We start from the raw sequence: 15,136 nt of genomic DNA on the forward strand, positions 1-15,136 counted from the left end.
CCGCGCCCCTTATTAAATCAGTTTTGAGAGAGAATTTTCTTCTCAGGCGCCATTAGGATTCCCTTTTAGATTTATATCACTCAGAAGTGGGAGTGAATATATTTTTTAAAAGGTTTCAACTATCTTTCTTAGGGTACGCTGTTGCATATATGTTGTATATATATATGTATATGTTGTATATATGTATTGTAAAGAATTTATGTACTGTGTATAGTAGGATCATTTAGATATATTTTTGTTTGTGTTATTTTTTGGATTTATTTTGTGTGCCACTGTTCTTGTGATACGTTTATATGTCCTTATAAATTATGATTAGTAAGATGTGTTTACATTAAGTTGTAAAGAACAAGATAATTAATTATTTCTTGGTCATAACATTAAATGTGAAGTTAATCCCTTAGTACCGTTTTTTCTACTTTCTCATCTTTTTGATGAAACTTGCTCCGGTATGGGAGGGTGATGTGGGCAGAACCCCTTTAGTATATCCTTGTATTTCTTTGCACTTTGTCAAGTGTGAGGGTTGTTGTTTTTGTTGTAGATATCATTAGTTGAAAAATTAAGTTAGTTTATGGTGAGTGGGGGTGTATAAACGTGGTCACTCGATGGGGTGGCGGAAGTGCATTGATTGTTAGATATATACAATTTTTGTATGATATAGTTTTCTATGTGCATCTGTTCTCTTCTCATTCTTATTTTTCACTATTGTTCCTGTTTTCACTACATAGTTTGTGTGTTTAGTAGATGTTTATGTCAGAATAGATTTGTTTGACCTAAGAGTGTGTGTACAGTATAGTTTGAGGAACAAGGTACATATGAATGTAATATGTCGGAACCTCATATGGTAAGTTATACTGATGAGGAAATTAACAGATTCAAGAAAATACCGTCCCGGTTAGGAGTTGATTTGGCTGGCGATAGACCTTTAAGCTTAGACAAAGGTGAAAGGTTAATTCAATTGAGGATGAAAAATACCAGGACTCAATTACACGCTGAGGTGCTATTCGGTTATTTAAAGACCAATACTATACCGGTGGGAATGCAGGTAAAAAATATCCCGGTGATTTCTTTGCAGGATAAACCCTATTTAATTGATTTCAGTGGTGTAGGAACTTTGGGCCAGATGTAGGTAATTCATATTTACCGACTCTTAAATACCGAATTTTACCGATTCGGTATTTAAGAGTCGGTAAATATGAAGAGGGAGATGTAGGTATTACAGAGAATCTGTAAATACCGAATCGTTAAGATTCGGTATTTACCGATTCTGTAAATACCGATTCGGTATTGCCCATTGATTCCTATGGGCCTTGAAGCCCATAGCAATCAATGGGCAATACCAATTCTGTAATTACAGAATCGGTAAATACCGATTTTAGCAAGGGTGCAGGGGGTGTCACTTTGACACCCTCTAGCACCCCAAAGCCGGGCATGTTTGCCATGTGGCACACAGACATGCCCTAAGGGCATGTCTGTCTGTCACATGGCTAGGTGTGCATGCACACATGTGCATGCACACCTGGAATCGGTATATTACCACCCAATTGGATTGGGTGGTAAAATACCGATTCTTAAAGCCCTGTGGCACTCTGACATGTGCCAGCTACATCTGCATTTACAGAATCGGTATTTTACCGAGTCTGTATTTACCGATTCGGTAATTTTACCGAATCGGTAAATACAGAATCCGTAAAATACCGATTCTGTAAATGCATGCCCTACATCTGAAAACCCTAATACCGGTCGGAAAGGGCCATAATCGGCCGTTTCCGACCGGTATTAGGGCTCCTACATCTGGCCCTAAATGTTCACAAGACTGGATAGTTCTATCAATTAATTCTGCCTTGCGGATCAGTGAGGAAGAATTGAAAGAAATCAAAAGATTGGAGGAAGAGATAGAGGGAGATTCTACTATCACTGATGCTAAAACCCTTTTGGAAAGCATTAATAAAACTTTGGAGGATTTTAAAACACATACGGTGAATTTAAAAACAACGAAACTGAGTAGGGACATAAAATCTTTAATCAGGAGCAAGTATATCCATACCTAAAGGAAGACTTTTTCAAAAACACCAACTCAGGGACACTAAACGCCCAGTATAAAGGCAGATCCCGGCCTAGATTCCTCACATTTTCTGATCCATCTTCTGATTCGGACCAAAGTGGAGGATCTTATTACCAGCCATACCATCAGTATCCTCCTTTTTATCAGTACCCGCAGGCCCCGCCACCTTTTTTAGACAGAGGGGGACGTCGGGGCAGAGGGTTCAGAAGGTCATGGAGACAACCGCAGTTTCAACCCTTTCAACCATTCACACAACCACCCCCGCCTCAGGATCCAAATTTATTTTGGACCAGACAACGGGTGTACATGCGGTAATCTTAGAAGATACTGTAAGTGTCACTGGGCTTAGACCTATTTCTGAAATGAATAACATGGAAATAATACCGGTCTATAATTTGTCAAAGCAGTCTTTGTCTCCAGTGGAATTGAAGGTTTTACAAAAAGGGTTGTCCTTCGTTCCGTTGGTTGTGCAAGACCCTGTAGACACTAAGACTGAAGTTCTGCAGTTTCTTAGGAAAATCAGACTAAAAACATTTTTTTCTGATCAAGATGCAAGTGTGGATTGGAATGTAAGTGGTCCTAAAGTTAAATCTTCTTTTGTCCGGACAGTGCTAGCATGCCTGATGAAATTGTCCTGTTTGAGAATCAAATCCTTAGGGAAATAGACAAACTTGGTGAGAAAAGAATCTCTTTCAAATCCAACTTTAACAAAGATGAATATTCTGCTTTAGTCAGCTTGGCCAACAACCCCCTCACAGTTATAAAACCAGCAGACGAAGGCGGGGGGATTGTTGTGTGGGACAGTGATGCCTATGACTCCGAAGTATTGAGACAATTGAGTAACCCCACTAATTATTGCAAAATCCAAGACAGTCCTGCCACCACATTAAGAGCTAAGATATTGCATCTTACGACGGTGGCTCTTAATGGTGGATTTCTGGGTAAAAAAAATAAAAATAAAAAGAGTATGAATTTTTGAACACCTCGCAGCAAAAAACCCCTTCTTTATATGTACTACCTAAAGTGCATAAAGATGCTATCAATCCCCCTGGATGCCCGATCATTGCGGCATGTGGATCTATGCTCGAGCCTCTGGCTAAATACATAGATACCTTTCTCAAACCATTTGTTAGTATGACAAAGGCCTATATTAGGGACACGATGGATTTTATCCATAAAATAGAGAACTCTGTGTTTGATGGAGACCAGCAGCTGCTGGTCTCCTTCGACATCGAGAGTCTCTACACCAACATACCCCAAGATGAAGCTTTAATGGTGATGGAACTGGTATTGGATCAGAGAAGCAGGCCTCACCAGGTACCTACTTATTTCATTCTTGAGTTAGCCAAAATCTGTTTAAAGAACAGTTTCTTTTCTTTTAAAGGGGATCTTTTTCTGCAACTTAAAGGGGTATCTATGGGGTGCTGGTTTGCCCCCGAGATAGCGAACCTCGTCATGGACCAGTTTGAGGGGAGGTATGTCTTTGGAGAGGCGAACCCATTTCGGCAGTGTTTGTCGAGGTGGGTGCGTTTCATTGACGACATTTTCCTCATATGGATGGGAAGTAGAGAAGAACTTGACCAGTTCCATGGGTGGCGCAATGCGTGTACCCCAGATCTTAAATTTACTATCAATTGCAGTAATGAGAAAATCAACTTTTTGGATTTGTGGATCTTTGACAATAATGGTCGTCTAGAAATGAATTTATTTATTAAGCCGACCGATCGCAATACTCTATTGGAGTTTACCAGTGGCCATCCGAGGAGCTTGAAAGAGAACTTGCCCTATGGGCAGTTTTTGCGTATTCGACGCAATTGTTCAAACAAACAAGACTATTTTAAGAATGCAGAAATCTTGCTGTACAAATTGTGTGCCCGAGGTTACCCTAGGAAGTTGGTGAAAGCTGCTCTTAAAAGAGCATGGTTTACACCCCGTGAGACTCTATTGACCCCGAAAGAAAAGAATGAAAAAAATCTGATGACTTGTGTTTTGAGCTTTAACCCTAAGGCCAACAAAGTTAAGCAAATCATCCTGAAAAACTGGAGACGGATTGAACACCTCAACATACTGAAACCACTCTTCGCATTCCGCAAAGGGAAGAATATAAGACAATATCTTGTTAGAGCCAGTAGAGAACCCGCTATCAGAAAAGACACCAGGAGTTTGCTAGGTCTTCCAGCTTTGATTGGTCACAACCGTTGTATGAATTGCACTGTGTGTCCGAATTCGAAAGATTTGAAAAGCATAGTGATTAATGGTCAGACTCATACTATGCGCGCCTTGTCGAATTGCAAATCAAAAAATTTCATTTATGTGGTAGTTTGTCCTTGTAACCTAGCATATATAGACCAGACGACACAAGCGGTCAAAATGCGGATTGGCCAGCACGAGTCTCGTATTCGGTGCAAAACCAGTGGGGCCCCACTGGTACAACATTATGCTGAGGCGGGGCACAATGAAGATGAGATGACGTGGGCAGTTTTAGTGGTTATTACTGCCAAAAGTAGAGGAGAACTTGAAATGAAATTGAATAGAGTAGAGGCCAGGCTTATTGACAGATACCACACCACTACAAATGGATTAAACGATCATGACGAGTTGTGGGCATTGATCTAATATATCCTGTGGAGTTTGTAATGTATACTGCATATAACACTGGTTACAGGTCTATCTGTATCTGCTCCTCCGTTGGTATCCCCGTTCTGATGACACTTTGTACGGGAATTGACCTCATGATACTGTACATACTTTTCTCTTTTGATTTGTAACAGTCTTTTTTATTCCTGATGTATTTTCTGCCTTTGAAATTGTCGGAATTTTATACCCCCTGCGGGTCTAGAGTGTGAATCCTCTAGTGATTATGCAGTGCCCTTCTATTGTATTATAATGGGTGTGGGGATTAGTTTCTTCTTGTAATATTTCCTTTTCACTGTCTGTCAGGGGGGTGTCTGTATAATTTTCCCCCCACTGGGACGAATATAGGCTCGTGATTTTGTTTCACTTTATATTTTATTTTGTGTGTATCGGTGTGCGAGGGGAAAGTGGTTTCGTTTATCTGGACTACGTCTATGAGATTTGGGACGACAGGTTGGATGGGCGTGGGAATATATTTGAAGCACCTCACTGAGGGCTATGGCTCTGTGATTTACGCCCATATCTCTTCATGAGGCAGCCTTTCATCCTTTTTCAGCCCGAAAGAGAGTACTGATGGTAGTTCGGTAATGGTGTTTGGGTGTCCGTTGTTTATGTTGTTTGCGAGGGACGTCCGACGTGTGATGTCAACGCGCTCCTTATGAGCCCCGGAGTGACGTGGGAGAGCTAGACGAACTTTGGTGTTTGCTGCCTGTGATTGTTGATGCCAGTTTGGGAGCTAGTGCGACTCCATTTGAAGGTATGTATGTCCCGGGTTGTTATCCTTCGGACATTATGGACTTTGCAAGATACAGTTAGGTAGTAGCTGTGAGTCTCACCAGTGACGCGGTGGTGTTGTTGTTGATCTCCCCAGGAGCTGTAGGAGCGTAATTTTGCCGCCCTGCTTACTTTTGCCACTTAACGCTTACGACGCGTTTTCTCCCCATTTGTTTGGAAAAGTGGACACTGTACATTGTTGTTGCCCTTAAGGTATGTAGACACGAGTGTGAGTATGATATATGACGGTACATGTGGGAAGTGGATCTCTCTTTCGGGTTTGCTCCCCCTGTTCAGTGAGTACAGATGTGTTTGTTTTTCCCTACAGGGTCTCGGGCTCTAGTTCGAGAGGATTTTTTCCTCTTGCCCTCCCCTTTGTGGGAGTGGCTTATTCATCGATATTTTTCCTGCAAGGTATGTTTCCCCCCCCCCCCTTGTCAGATGGTGGTACTGGTAGTCTGTTTTGACTTGTGTATGCCACTGCGCTTGAACACACATTTTAGTTGTTCTTGCTTTTGGTGAAGCCCTTTCACTTATTTTTATTTATTCCTCGATTCACTTCTTGCTGTTTTTTGCTTTCTATACACTGTGGCCTATTCTGGGCCCGTGGAGTTTCATTCTCGCATGCGTCCTTGTGGAGTTCCGATTGGTTCCATACGAGTTCAGTATGGATACTGTTTCGTTGGACACGTTGGGCACTGCATTAACACAGATGGGTGAGAAGGTGTTTGCACATGTTTATTGGTTATGATTTAATTAGTATTTTTGTAACATTATTTTAGTACCCCTGTCCTGATGAAGCAATAAAGAGTCTACTGGCGGAAACGCGACCGCAACTGCCTCGACACTTTTGTGTTAAAGGAGCCCCTCTATCGTTATTTGTGTTTGTTTCAACTTCTCGCGCCCTTTATCAAATCAGTTTTGTGAGAGAATTTTCTTCTCAGGCGTTATTAGGATTCCCTTTTACGTTGTTGCATATATGTTGTATATATGTATTGTAAAGAATTTATGTACCATGTATAGTAGGATCATTTAGATATATTTTTGTTTGTGTTATTTTTTGGATTTATTTTGTGTGCCACTGTTCTTCTGATACGTTTTTATGTCCTTATAAATTATGATTAGTAAGATTTGTTTACATTAAGTTGTAAAGAACAAGATAATTAACTATTTCTTAGTCATAACATTAAATGTGAAATTAATCCCGTAGTACCGTTTTTTCTACTTTCTCATCTTTTTGATGAACCTTGCTCCGGTATGGGAGGGTGATGTGGGCAGAACCCCTTTAGTATATCCTTGCAATCCGGATTAGGAGTCGCATCATCTCATCGTTCACGGTTCTCTCCACCTCATGGCATGGAGGCTTTCCAGCGACGCTGGTCGCTCCCGGGCCTTTCGAGATCAGCTGAGGGCCTTTTGTCCAAAGCCTGGGCAAACAGTACAGCGAATCGCTACAGATCCGCTTGGGCTAAGTGGATGCGTAGGTGTCTTCGACGGGACTTGGATCCCCTGGTCGCAGGAGTCGTTCCTATTCTGAATTTTTGGGCAGAATTGGCAACCAAGGGCCTAGCGTACAGAACAATTAACGTGATGCGTTCAGCCATTTCAGCGGGCCATCATCCGGTGGAGGGGACACCAGTAGGGGAACACCCTTTTGTTTGTAGGCTCTTACGAGGTATTCGTCTTTCATTACCTCCGGAACCTAGGTATTCGGTCCTCTAGGACGTCAATGTGGTTCTAAAGCTTTTCCTGTCTTGGCAACCTAATGCGTATTTGTCCTTTAAGGAGCTTTCAGCCAAATTGGATATGCTTTTGTGTTTGGTCTCTTGCCGTAAAGTGTCGGATGTCCATGCCTTGGATGTTTCAGTGAGAGTTTTTTCCCAGGCCAGGTTTACCTTTACGGTGGGGCGATGCACAAAATCTGCATCAAGAACTATCTCGTACCCGGCTTTTGTGGATGTCCCCAAGTTGTGTGTTGTTCAATGTCTGAAAGCTTATGAGGAGGTGACTCTGGAACTTCGCCCTCCGGGCGAAAGACAATTTGCCTTGCGGAAACCACACAAAGCAGTCTCCTCCCCCACCATTGCGAGGTGGGTGCGTTGGGTCATGCAAGAAGCAGGCATTGATACTAAGCGTTTTGGAGCTCATTCAGCCAGAGGGGCCATGGCCTCTAAGACGTTTTCCGCAGGAGCTCGTTTAGAGGATTTAATGAGGGCAGCAGATTGGTCCTCAGATTCCACGTTTAAGAGGTTTTACTTTAAACCAGTGGTGGATATTGCTCAGTTGGTGGTGAGTAAGCTTTGAACTAGCATAATCTGAGCCTTCGGTCCTGCCATAGAATCGAAATTTGCCTAGCGGATGTAACGGTAAGTTCCAATTCTATTAAGTAATAAAAGGAAAGGAGGCCTCCTTATACATTCAATAAGGGACTAGGAGAGAAGAAATTAAGGAATTGAGTACAACTCTTGAAACCCTTTACGGTACTGCCCTCATAACTCAAAATGCCAACTGTGTAAAAACAAATACATAATCATACAGTAAAGGAAATGGTGAAGACACAAATGTACAAAAGCATCATCAGTTAACTGCAAAAATTGTGTATAACATGACCCTGTATGATTTTAGATGTGTATAAGGATTAACCTTTTCCTTAACAAAAAAGACCTAGAAATTATTCTAACATATGGCATTTTATTGATGTGAATTATTTGTGATTTTATTGATTTGTAATAAACGGTTTACTTTTTAATATACCATATGATGCTTTTGTACATTTGTGTCTTCACCATTTCCTTTACTGTATGATTATGTATTTGTTTTTACACAGTTGGCATTTTGAGTTATGAGGGCAGTACCGTAAAGGGTTTCAAGAGTTGTACTCACTGGACTTGTTAAATTCCTTAATCAATTCTATTAAGGACACGGAGGCGAGGATTATCCCTCCCAGGACTTCTTCAAGTGAGAACCCACCCGTATGGCAGTAAGTAATCGGGTTACAATCTGACTTTGTACTGTGTTGATTTTCCATGCTGTATGCTGTTGATTACATGGTTGTAAGTGTGGTTTATTTTTGCAACGCTTACGCTATCGTGTTTTTCTGTTAGGAAATGACGGTTCCAAACAAGACCAATGAAGAGTGAGCGTAATTTGCGCGAAGAAAGAGGGAGAAGAGAGAAGAGAGACTGCATATCTAGCCTTCATGGACAGTGTGGAGGGACTATGTTATGGACTGATATGATAGACTCATAGGAGTTGTAGTTTTTGTCTAGTGACACACAAGGTTTTGATTAATGTTTTACTATTTCTTGGTTTGTGAACATCGATTGAACGCTTTTCTGAGGCTGCTGTGTTTTTGTATGTAATAAACAACGAAGGAAGAAAAGCATAATCCTCGCCTCCGTGTCCTTAATAGAACTGAAACTTACCGTTACATCCGCTATAAACACTAAACCACTGGGTCTGGGCTCCCACGGGCATTGCTTGCCACACTTGGATAAAGAACAAAAACAGTTGCAAATGCCACTAGTTTTTCAAATAAGCATCAGTTGAATAAACATACAATTGAAACAATATGTTTGAGAGAAATAAATTCTGTTTGTTTTAATCTTTATGCATTTTCATTTGAACACTTCTATTTCAAAATAATATTTCAATGAATTCATACAAATATTAAAAACCTGGAGTGCACAACCAATATCGTATACAGTGATAACAAACTTGTACAATATTTACAGTGAAATACAATTTACTCAACATTCGTTCTTCACTCATACACCATTCAATCCACTACAAACAAGACAAACTCACGACAAAACATAAATGATTCGAAAAAATTCACTGGATTAACTCTCCAGTGACAAAAAGCCAAATATTTTTAGAAATCTATACACTCTTTCCTAGTTGATGATTAGATTATAAATTTTTTAGGCTATTAACAGGGTCTACGCGTTTCGAACTACCATTCTTGCGTAGTTCTCTTCAGGACCAATCTGTAATGAAAAAGCACAAAAATCTATTGTGGGGGGGAGAACATGAACACTACACTGCCCTTGCCCGAAACTCAAGTGTCCTCACCTACCTGGCGCTCGACGATACAAGCTGGAAGGTTAGTGATCCCAATCTAAAAAACACCAGCAAAAGCCAAAATCAGACATGAATTGCACTGACTCTGTCATACTGGCAGGCAACCATACATTCACCACCATGACTTACTTGGGGTATATGGGTGCGCTTGCAGGCTGGCCTGACTCGCCTGTCTGGGGGAAGAGAGAGAGTGTCATCTCAGTCAGCCGGGTTGATAATGGTCCTAGAATTGACTAGGAGCGGGGTCATGCACACACTGTTACCTGGTTGGGACGAGGCAGGCGTCTTGTATGGAGAAGCGGTTCTTTTTTTCTTTCTTTTTTCTCTTTTTCCTTCGTTGCAATTTTGGATCTAAGGGGACAAGGAGGGGGCATGTGTCAATTCGGTCCGTTTCTGCAATGGATTGCAAACTGGCTCGCTTGTCGTCCAAGGATCCAGGACACTTACTCGGCGCTTCGTGGCTCAGTCGCGTTGAGAATCAGCCGGCGTGTGGACGCTGCAGAGGTTTGCAGGCATTTCCTGGTTCCGCTGGGATTCTGGGTAATGTAGTCCCAGGGAGTCCCGCGGGACCGAAGATCAAACTTTATTGAGCCGGGTTAACACGAGCATGGACAACCACCGGTTGGCAGTGGGTTGGTGTGGTTTATTTACCCTGTGTTGTGATGTGAATCTGACCCTGGAAACGAGGCTTGCAATGGCAAGCCGGGTGGGGCGGTGGTTATTAGCACGACCTAGTGATGTTCAAGCCGCCTGGGTAGGGCAGTTAGATGAGGGCATCATTGTAATGTTTGGACGTGCACTATAAATGAAGCCACTGTCGGTGCTGTGTCTGGTAAAAATGGCACACGGAAGTTGAGATTACGGTGGGCTGAGTTTGCGCGACTCGCATGGGTACTGGCACCTGACCTGGTCCTGCTCCTTGGTCAGTCAAGGTTTAAGATGTCAGCCTGACTTGTACTTTGCGGCCATTAGTGCAGAAGCGGCAGACTTTGAATTGTGCGGCTGGCATGTAAGGTGGCAAGTTCGGCAGCCTGGCTTATGATTTGCGGCAATTCATACGGGACGCTGGTTACATCCGCTAGGCAAATTTCGATTCATATAAAAAGCTCTATGGTAATTTTGTACTAGACATGCACACACTCTTGGGCGCTTTAACAATCTTGAATCCAACCACACTGTTAATGTCAGCACAGCGATGGATGGCAGCATGGTGAGCAGCTACCTACATACATACCCGTGTAGATATTGCAGTATTTTCCTCCATACTGGGTTATTACATCAGGCCCGATACATGCATTACACAGGGATGGGAACTGGATGGTTTCCTTGTACAGGTCTGCTATCTCTGCAGAATTTTGTAAAACCTGCACAGAAAAAAGTTATCAATGTAGAAGATCACCTTTGGCACACAAGTGACACAACAAAACAAATCTGTGTTTCAATCTGCCAACCTCTGTCCAGTTCCTATCATCTCATCAAACAGTACTTTTTGTGACATGTGTATGCACTGAGCGCACTTTATGACCACGGTGCTGAACAGACCTATAGCCATTAGCCGCAAAAAATAAAAAAAGGTCTGAATTACATGTAACATACAAAAGTGTTAAACACAGACTCAACTGTTAGGCTTGAGATCTCCGGACGTCCACAATTAGATAATCAGAGGCACAGAAAGCAAATAATCAAGCTACAACAGGAAATTGTGCTCAATGAACCACTGGAACAAAGCTACACCCGAATGACCAGGCCCAATCAGGGCAAAACTGATCTTGAATTGCTGGTGTTCTGTTAGACCTGGCATCTTTGGCGTTGTTTCCCCCTATCTTTTTGCCTCTACCTCCTGTATCTTTGATGCTGTGCTGGGTTTCGTTTTTGCTGGTTTAGATGCTTTGGGCACTTTGCCACTGCTGTTCAGTGTCAAAGTCCAAGTGCTCCCTGTGTAAATTGTTATTATAATTGGTTATCCATGATTGGCATATTTGTGTCACCAAGAAGTCCCTAGTAAAGTGCACTGAGTGTGCCAGGGCTGGTGATAACAAAAGCTACTAGTGGGCCTGCAGCACTTATTGTGCCACATACATGAGTAGCCCTAAAATGGTGTCTCAGGCCTGCCACCGCAGTGCCTGTGTGCAGTCTGGGAACTGCCATGTCCTCCTGGTCAGTGTCCCCACTGGCCAGGCCTAACCCTTCCCTTTCTGTAAACATTGGTCACCCCTATGGAAGGCCCAAGGTACCCCCTTGGGCAGAGTGCAGTGTATGTGAAAGGTAGAGCATGTACTTGTGCAGGTGACATGCTCTGGTAGTGAATTACAGCCATTTTCATTTTTCACTATTGTAAGGCTATCTTGCCCCATAGGCTATCATGGGGCATGCTGGCTACAGTGGCTACCAGCATATCTGGTAACCACCAGATATTGTGCAAGATAGGACATACAAGTCTGGTATCCCTGAACTCAGAATTTAATAACACATATTTTAGGAAAGGTTGTTTTTAAATCCTGTGTTTGAGAACAGCACTTTTAGAAAGTTGCTGTTCTCTTGTCTCTTGCCTTGGCCTGTTTGTGAATGGACTGTCTGGTTTGTGAGTGAGAGGGGCTGGGTGGCTCCCAGAGTCTGAGTGGGCCATCCCTGGGCTGATTAGCTCCATCTGCATCTAGAGTGGTGGGAGTGGGGAGCACTTGGGCCTGAATAGGGCTGTGCTTGCCTTCCACAATGCTGGCACCACCTCCTGCTGGGCGGCTGACGACCCTGCCCCACTCTCTCTGAAAGGAAAGGAGAGGCCAGGAAAACAAAGTGCTCAAGGAACACCCAGAACTGGTTCAGACCGGGCTCAGAGCCCTCCTGCACAAAGGGATCAAAGACTTTTAGGGGTATAAGTACAGGACCCATGACTACAGAAAGTTAGATCATCCTGGAATCAAGAAGGAACCTCTGCCAAGGAGAAAGCTGAAACTGAAGAAGGAAGACTGTCCTGCTATCGCTCTGCTAGACTGACCTGCTGTTGCTTTGCTGCCAAGGAGAGGGGAAGGACTTTGCTTTTGGTGCTGTGTCCCCTTGCTTAAAGGAATCTCCAAGGGCCTGAGAAGAGCTGGCTCCTTGTTAAGAAGCCCCAGGAACAAAAGGACTTCACCCCCAGCTTCCCTGAACTCTGCTGAGAGAGTTCTGTCCTTCCTAGAGTGCTTGGGCCAGTTGTGGTGCCTCTGGAAGTTGTACCTGTGTTGGGAAGCCGGAAACAAGCTTTTAAAGACTTTCGGCAAGTTTTATCGCATCACTTGCTTGCGGAGCGCATCCCCGTCAGTGCGAGGAAATTCCCGCCTCTACGAAGGTTGAGATCGTCGCAGCGCCTGTTACCGCTGCCAGAGCCGTCGCATCCTTCGTTTGCGGGGCGCACCAGACCGATGCGGGAAGATTATCATCGCTGCGAGTGTCGTCGCAGAGCCCGTCATCGCTGGGTGATATCGTCACACCGCTTGCTTGCGGACTGCATCACGTCGCTGCGAGTGTCGTCGCAGACCCATCGCATCAAGGAGCTGCGAGAGGAAGATTACCGCTGGTCCGCGCATCGTCACCCCGGAGATCGTCGCAGCTCGAAAGACCATCGCATTGTGCCTTTGCAACCTTTTTCACTACAGGACCTACGCACCGGAATCCATACAAGGTATCTCATCCCTCCCATACAGACCGGAGTCACCGCATCACGCCCGCTACATCCAGCGGGGCTGTCGCATCGCCTCCTCAGTGTCTCAGGAGTAACGCATCTCTTGTTTTCCACCGCACCAGCTTCTGTTTTGGAACTTTGTCGCATTTAAAGGTGGCTAAACCTGACACAACTGAACTTTTCACGCAACTGTGGATTATTTTATCGCAACTTTAAGAACTCTTTTCAAACCATATTCTTGAACTGTGTATGTTGGATTTTTGTCGTTTTGGTCTTGTGTAGTTTAGATTAAATACCTTTATTTTTCTAAACTCTTGTGGAGTCAGTTTGTGGTGTTTTCACTGTGTTACTGTGAGTGTTGGTACAAATACTTTACACATTGCCTTCGATAAGCCTTGCCTGCTCATGCCAAGCTACCCAGGGGGTGAGAAGAGGTTATCTAAGAGTGTTTCCTCCTTACCCTGACTAGAAGCAAGGGTCCCTATTTGGACAGTGGTACCTACCTCTGCCAACTAGAGACCGCCAGTTCTAACATGTTCCAGTTCAGGGAGGACCTGGAATGGCAGATCAGTGTAGATTTATTTCTATTGGAGCACGGTCAAGGCTAATTTGCATATGGCTAGGTCCAAACTGAGGTGGCATGGTGGAAAAAAAGAGCAATGGGTTGGAATAGTACCAAGAGCGCTGGGTAGTAGACAAATTGCAAGCATTCCTCACTCCACTTTGTGTTTGAATTACACGCTGACCCTGTAACAACTGGTCCAATTCCATTTAATCTCCCCTACCCCCCACCCAGGGAAGCAATCGCCCCAAATACGCAAACATTTATTACCTTCTTGCAATGTGGTCAATGTTCTGGGGGCTTTTTCTCTTGCGCCTGGGTGAGCCGACTGGGACCAAAAAGAAGCAGGAGGGAAGCTTCTTTGTCTCACCCTATGCTATAATATGCAGAAAGACAGGGGCCTGGCTCTACAGCTGTCTGAAGGCCCTATGGCTCCACTGGGGGTTACATGTCTGGTGTCTCCAGGAGAGTAATTATTGGGTCTGGAGGTTGGGGGCCTGATAATGCCTGAAAACACCACAAAACCTGTAGTTACCTAGAGCTGACCACTCATGAGGGCTACTCATAAAGAGGGCCTGAGTGCTCATGGAAAATGAAGATACGCTTGCCAAGGAAAATCTCCACTATGGGCCAACAAACAAAGCTAAATAACTGAGTGTGCAACCTATTGAACTAGCAACATACAAACAGTGAGAAATGAGAACTTGAGTGAGGTTATTTCTTTTGTATTGAAAAAGTCGAAAAAGGCAGACTAGTAACAAAATAGCCTTTGCTTCTTAAATTCACTCTAATGTACGGTACAGAGGCATTAGGATGTAGGATATAACTATTTTTGATTCTGATAAGATTTCTCTTTTCACATGAACTTCAAATTAAATCTGGTGGTTGTAGACTAATCTATGTATAACTTCTCTGAGGAACAAGTTAAGGCTGAAGCCAACATCAATATTTTTGCTCCCCTCAGTTATTGCAGCACAGTGTTTAATGTATGTGTTATCTGCATTAAGCGGATACTGCTACAAGAAAGACACAGACATTTAATTTGCCTTTTCAGGAGTAAAAGAGAGAAATGGTCAAGAGCATTTAAAAAAGATTTATGAATAGTAATTAAGCCCTTTTATAAAGGAAGACAAGGGACTGCAGTGGTGAACTTTAGACAGAGAAAACCAAGATAACGTGAACCATCAACTTAACGACAAGGAATGGAATGCAGTTTCACACAGGGACAGAGCATTTCATGTTTCAGCTGTGAAATTGACTGATTAAACTTTTACTAGAGGGAGCAAAGTGTATTTAGTCAATTTAAATATTTATTAGAGGAAAGGTAGTAACAACATTCCTTGCAGATCAGAGGTCTTCCCAA

General features: G+C 43.2%; 1 protein-coding gene across 3 annotated transcripts in view; it reads right to left on the bottom strand.

Annotated features, from left to right (window-relative positions):
• LOC144782069 (acylamino-acid-releasing enzyme-like) overlaps positions 1-15,136 on the bottom strand; it is a 500,573-nt gene that overhangs the window by 438,952 nt on the left and 46,485 nt on the right. For all 3 annotated transcript variants that reach the window (XM_078661213.1, XM_078661214.1, XM_078661215.1), the window contains one exon: positions 10,788-10,917. In XM_078661213.1, the coding sequence (XP_078517339.1) occupies positions 10,788-10,917 (130 nt within the window). The remainder of the gene's footprint in view (positions 1-10,787; positions 10,918-15,136) is intronic.

This window comes from Lissotriton helveticus, chromosome 9 (genome assembly GCF_964261635.1).
Source record: "Lissotriton helveticus chromosome 9, aLisHel1.1, whole genome shotgun sequence".
Classification (NCBI taxonomy): Eukaryota; Metazoa; Chordata; class Amphibia; order Caudata; family Salamandridae; genus Lissotriton; species Lissotriton helveticus.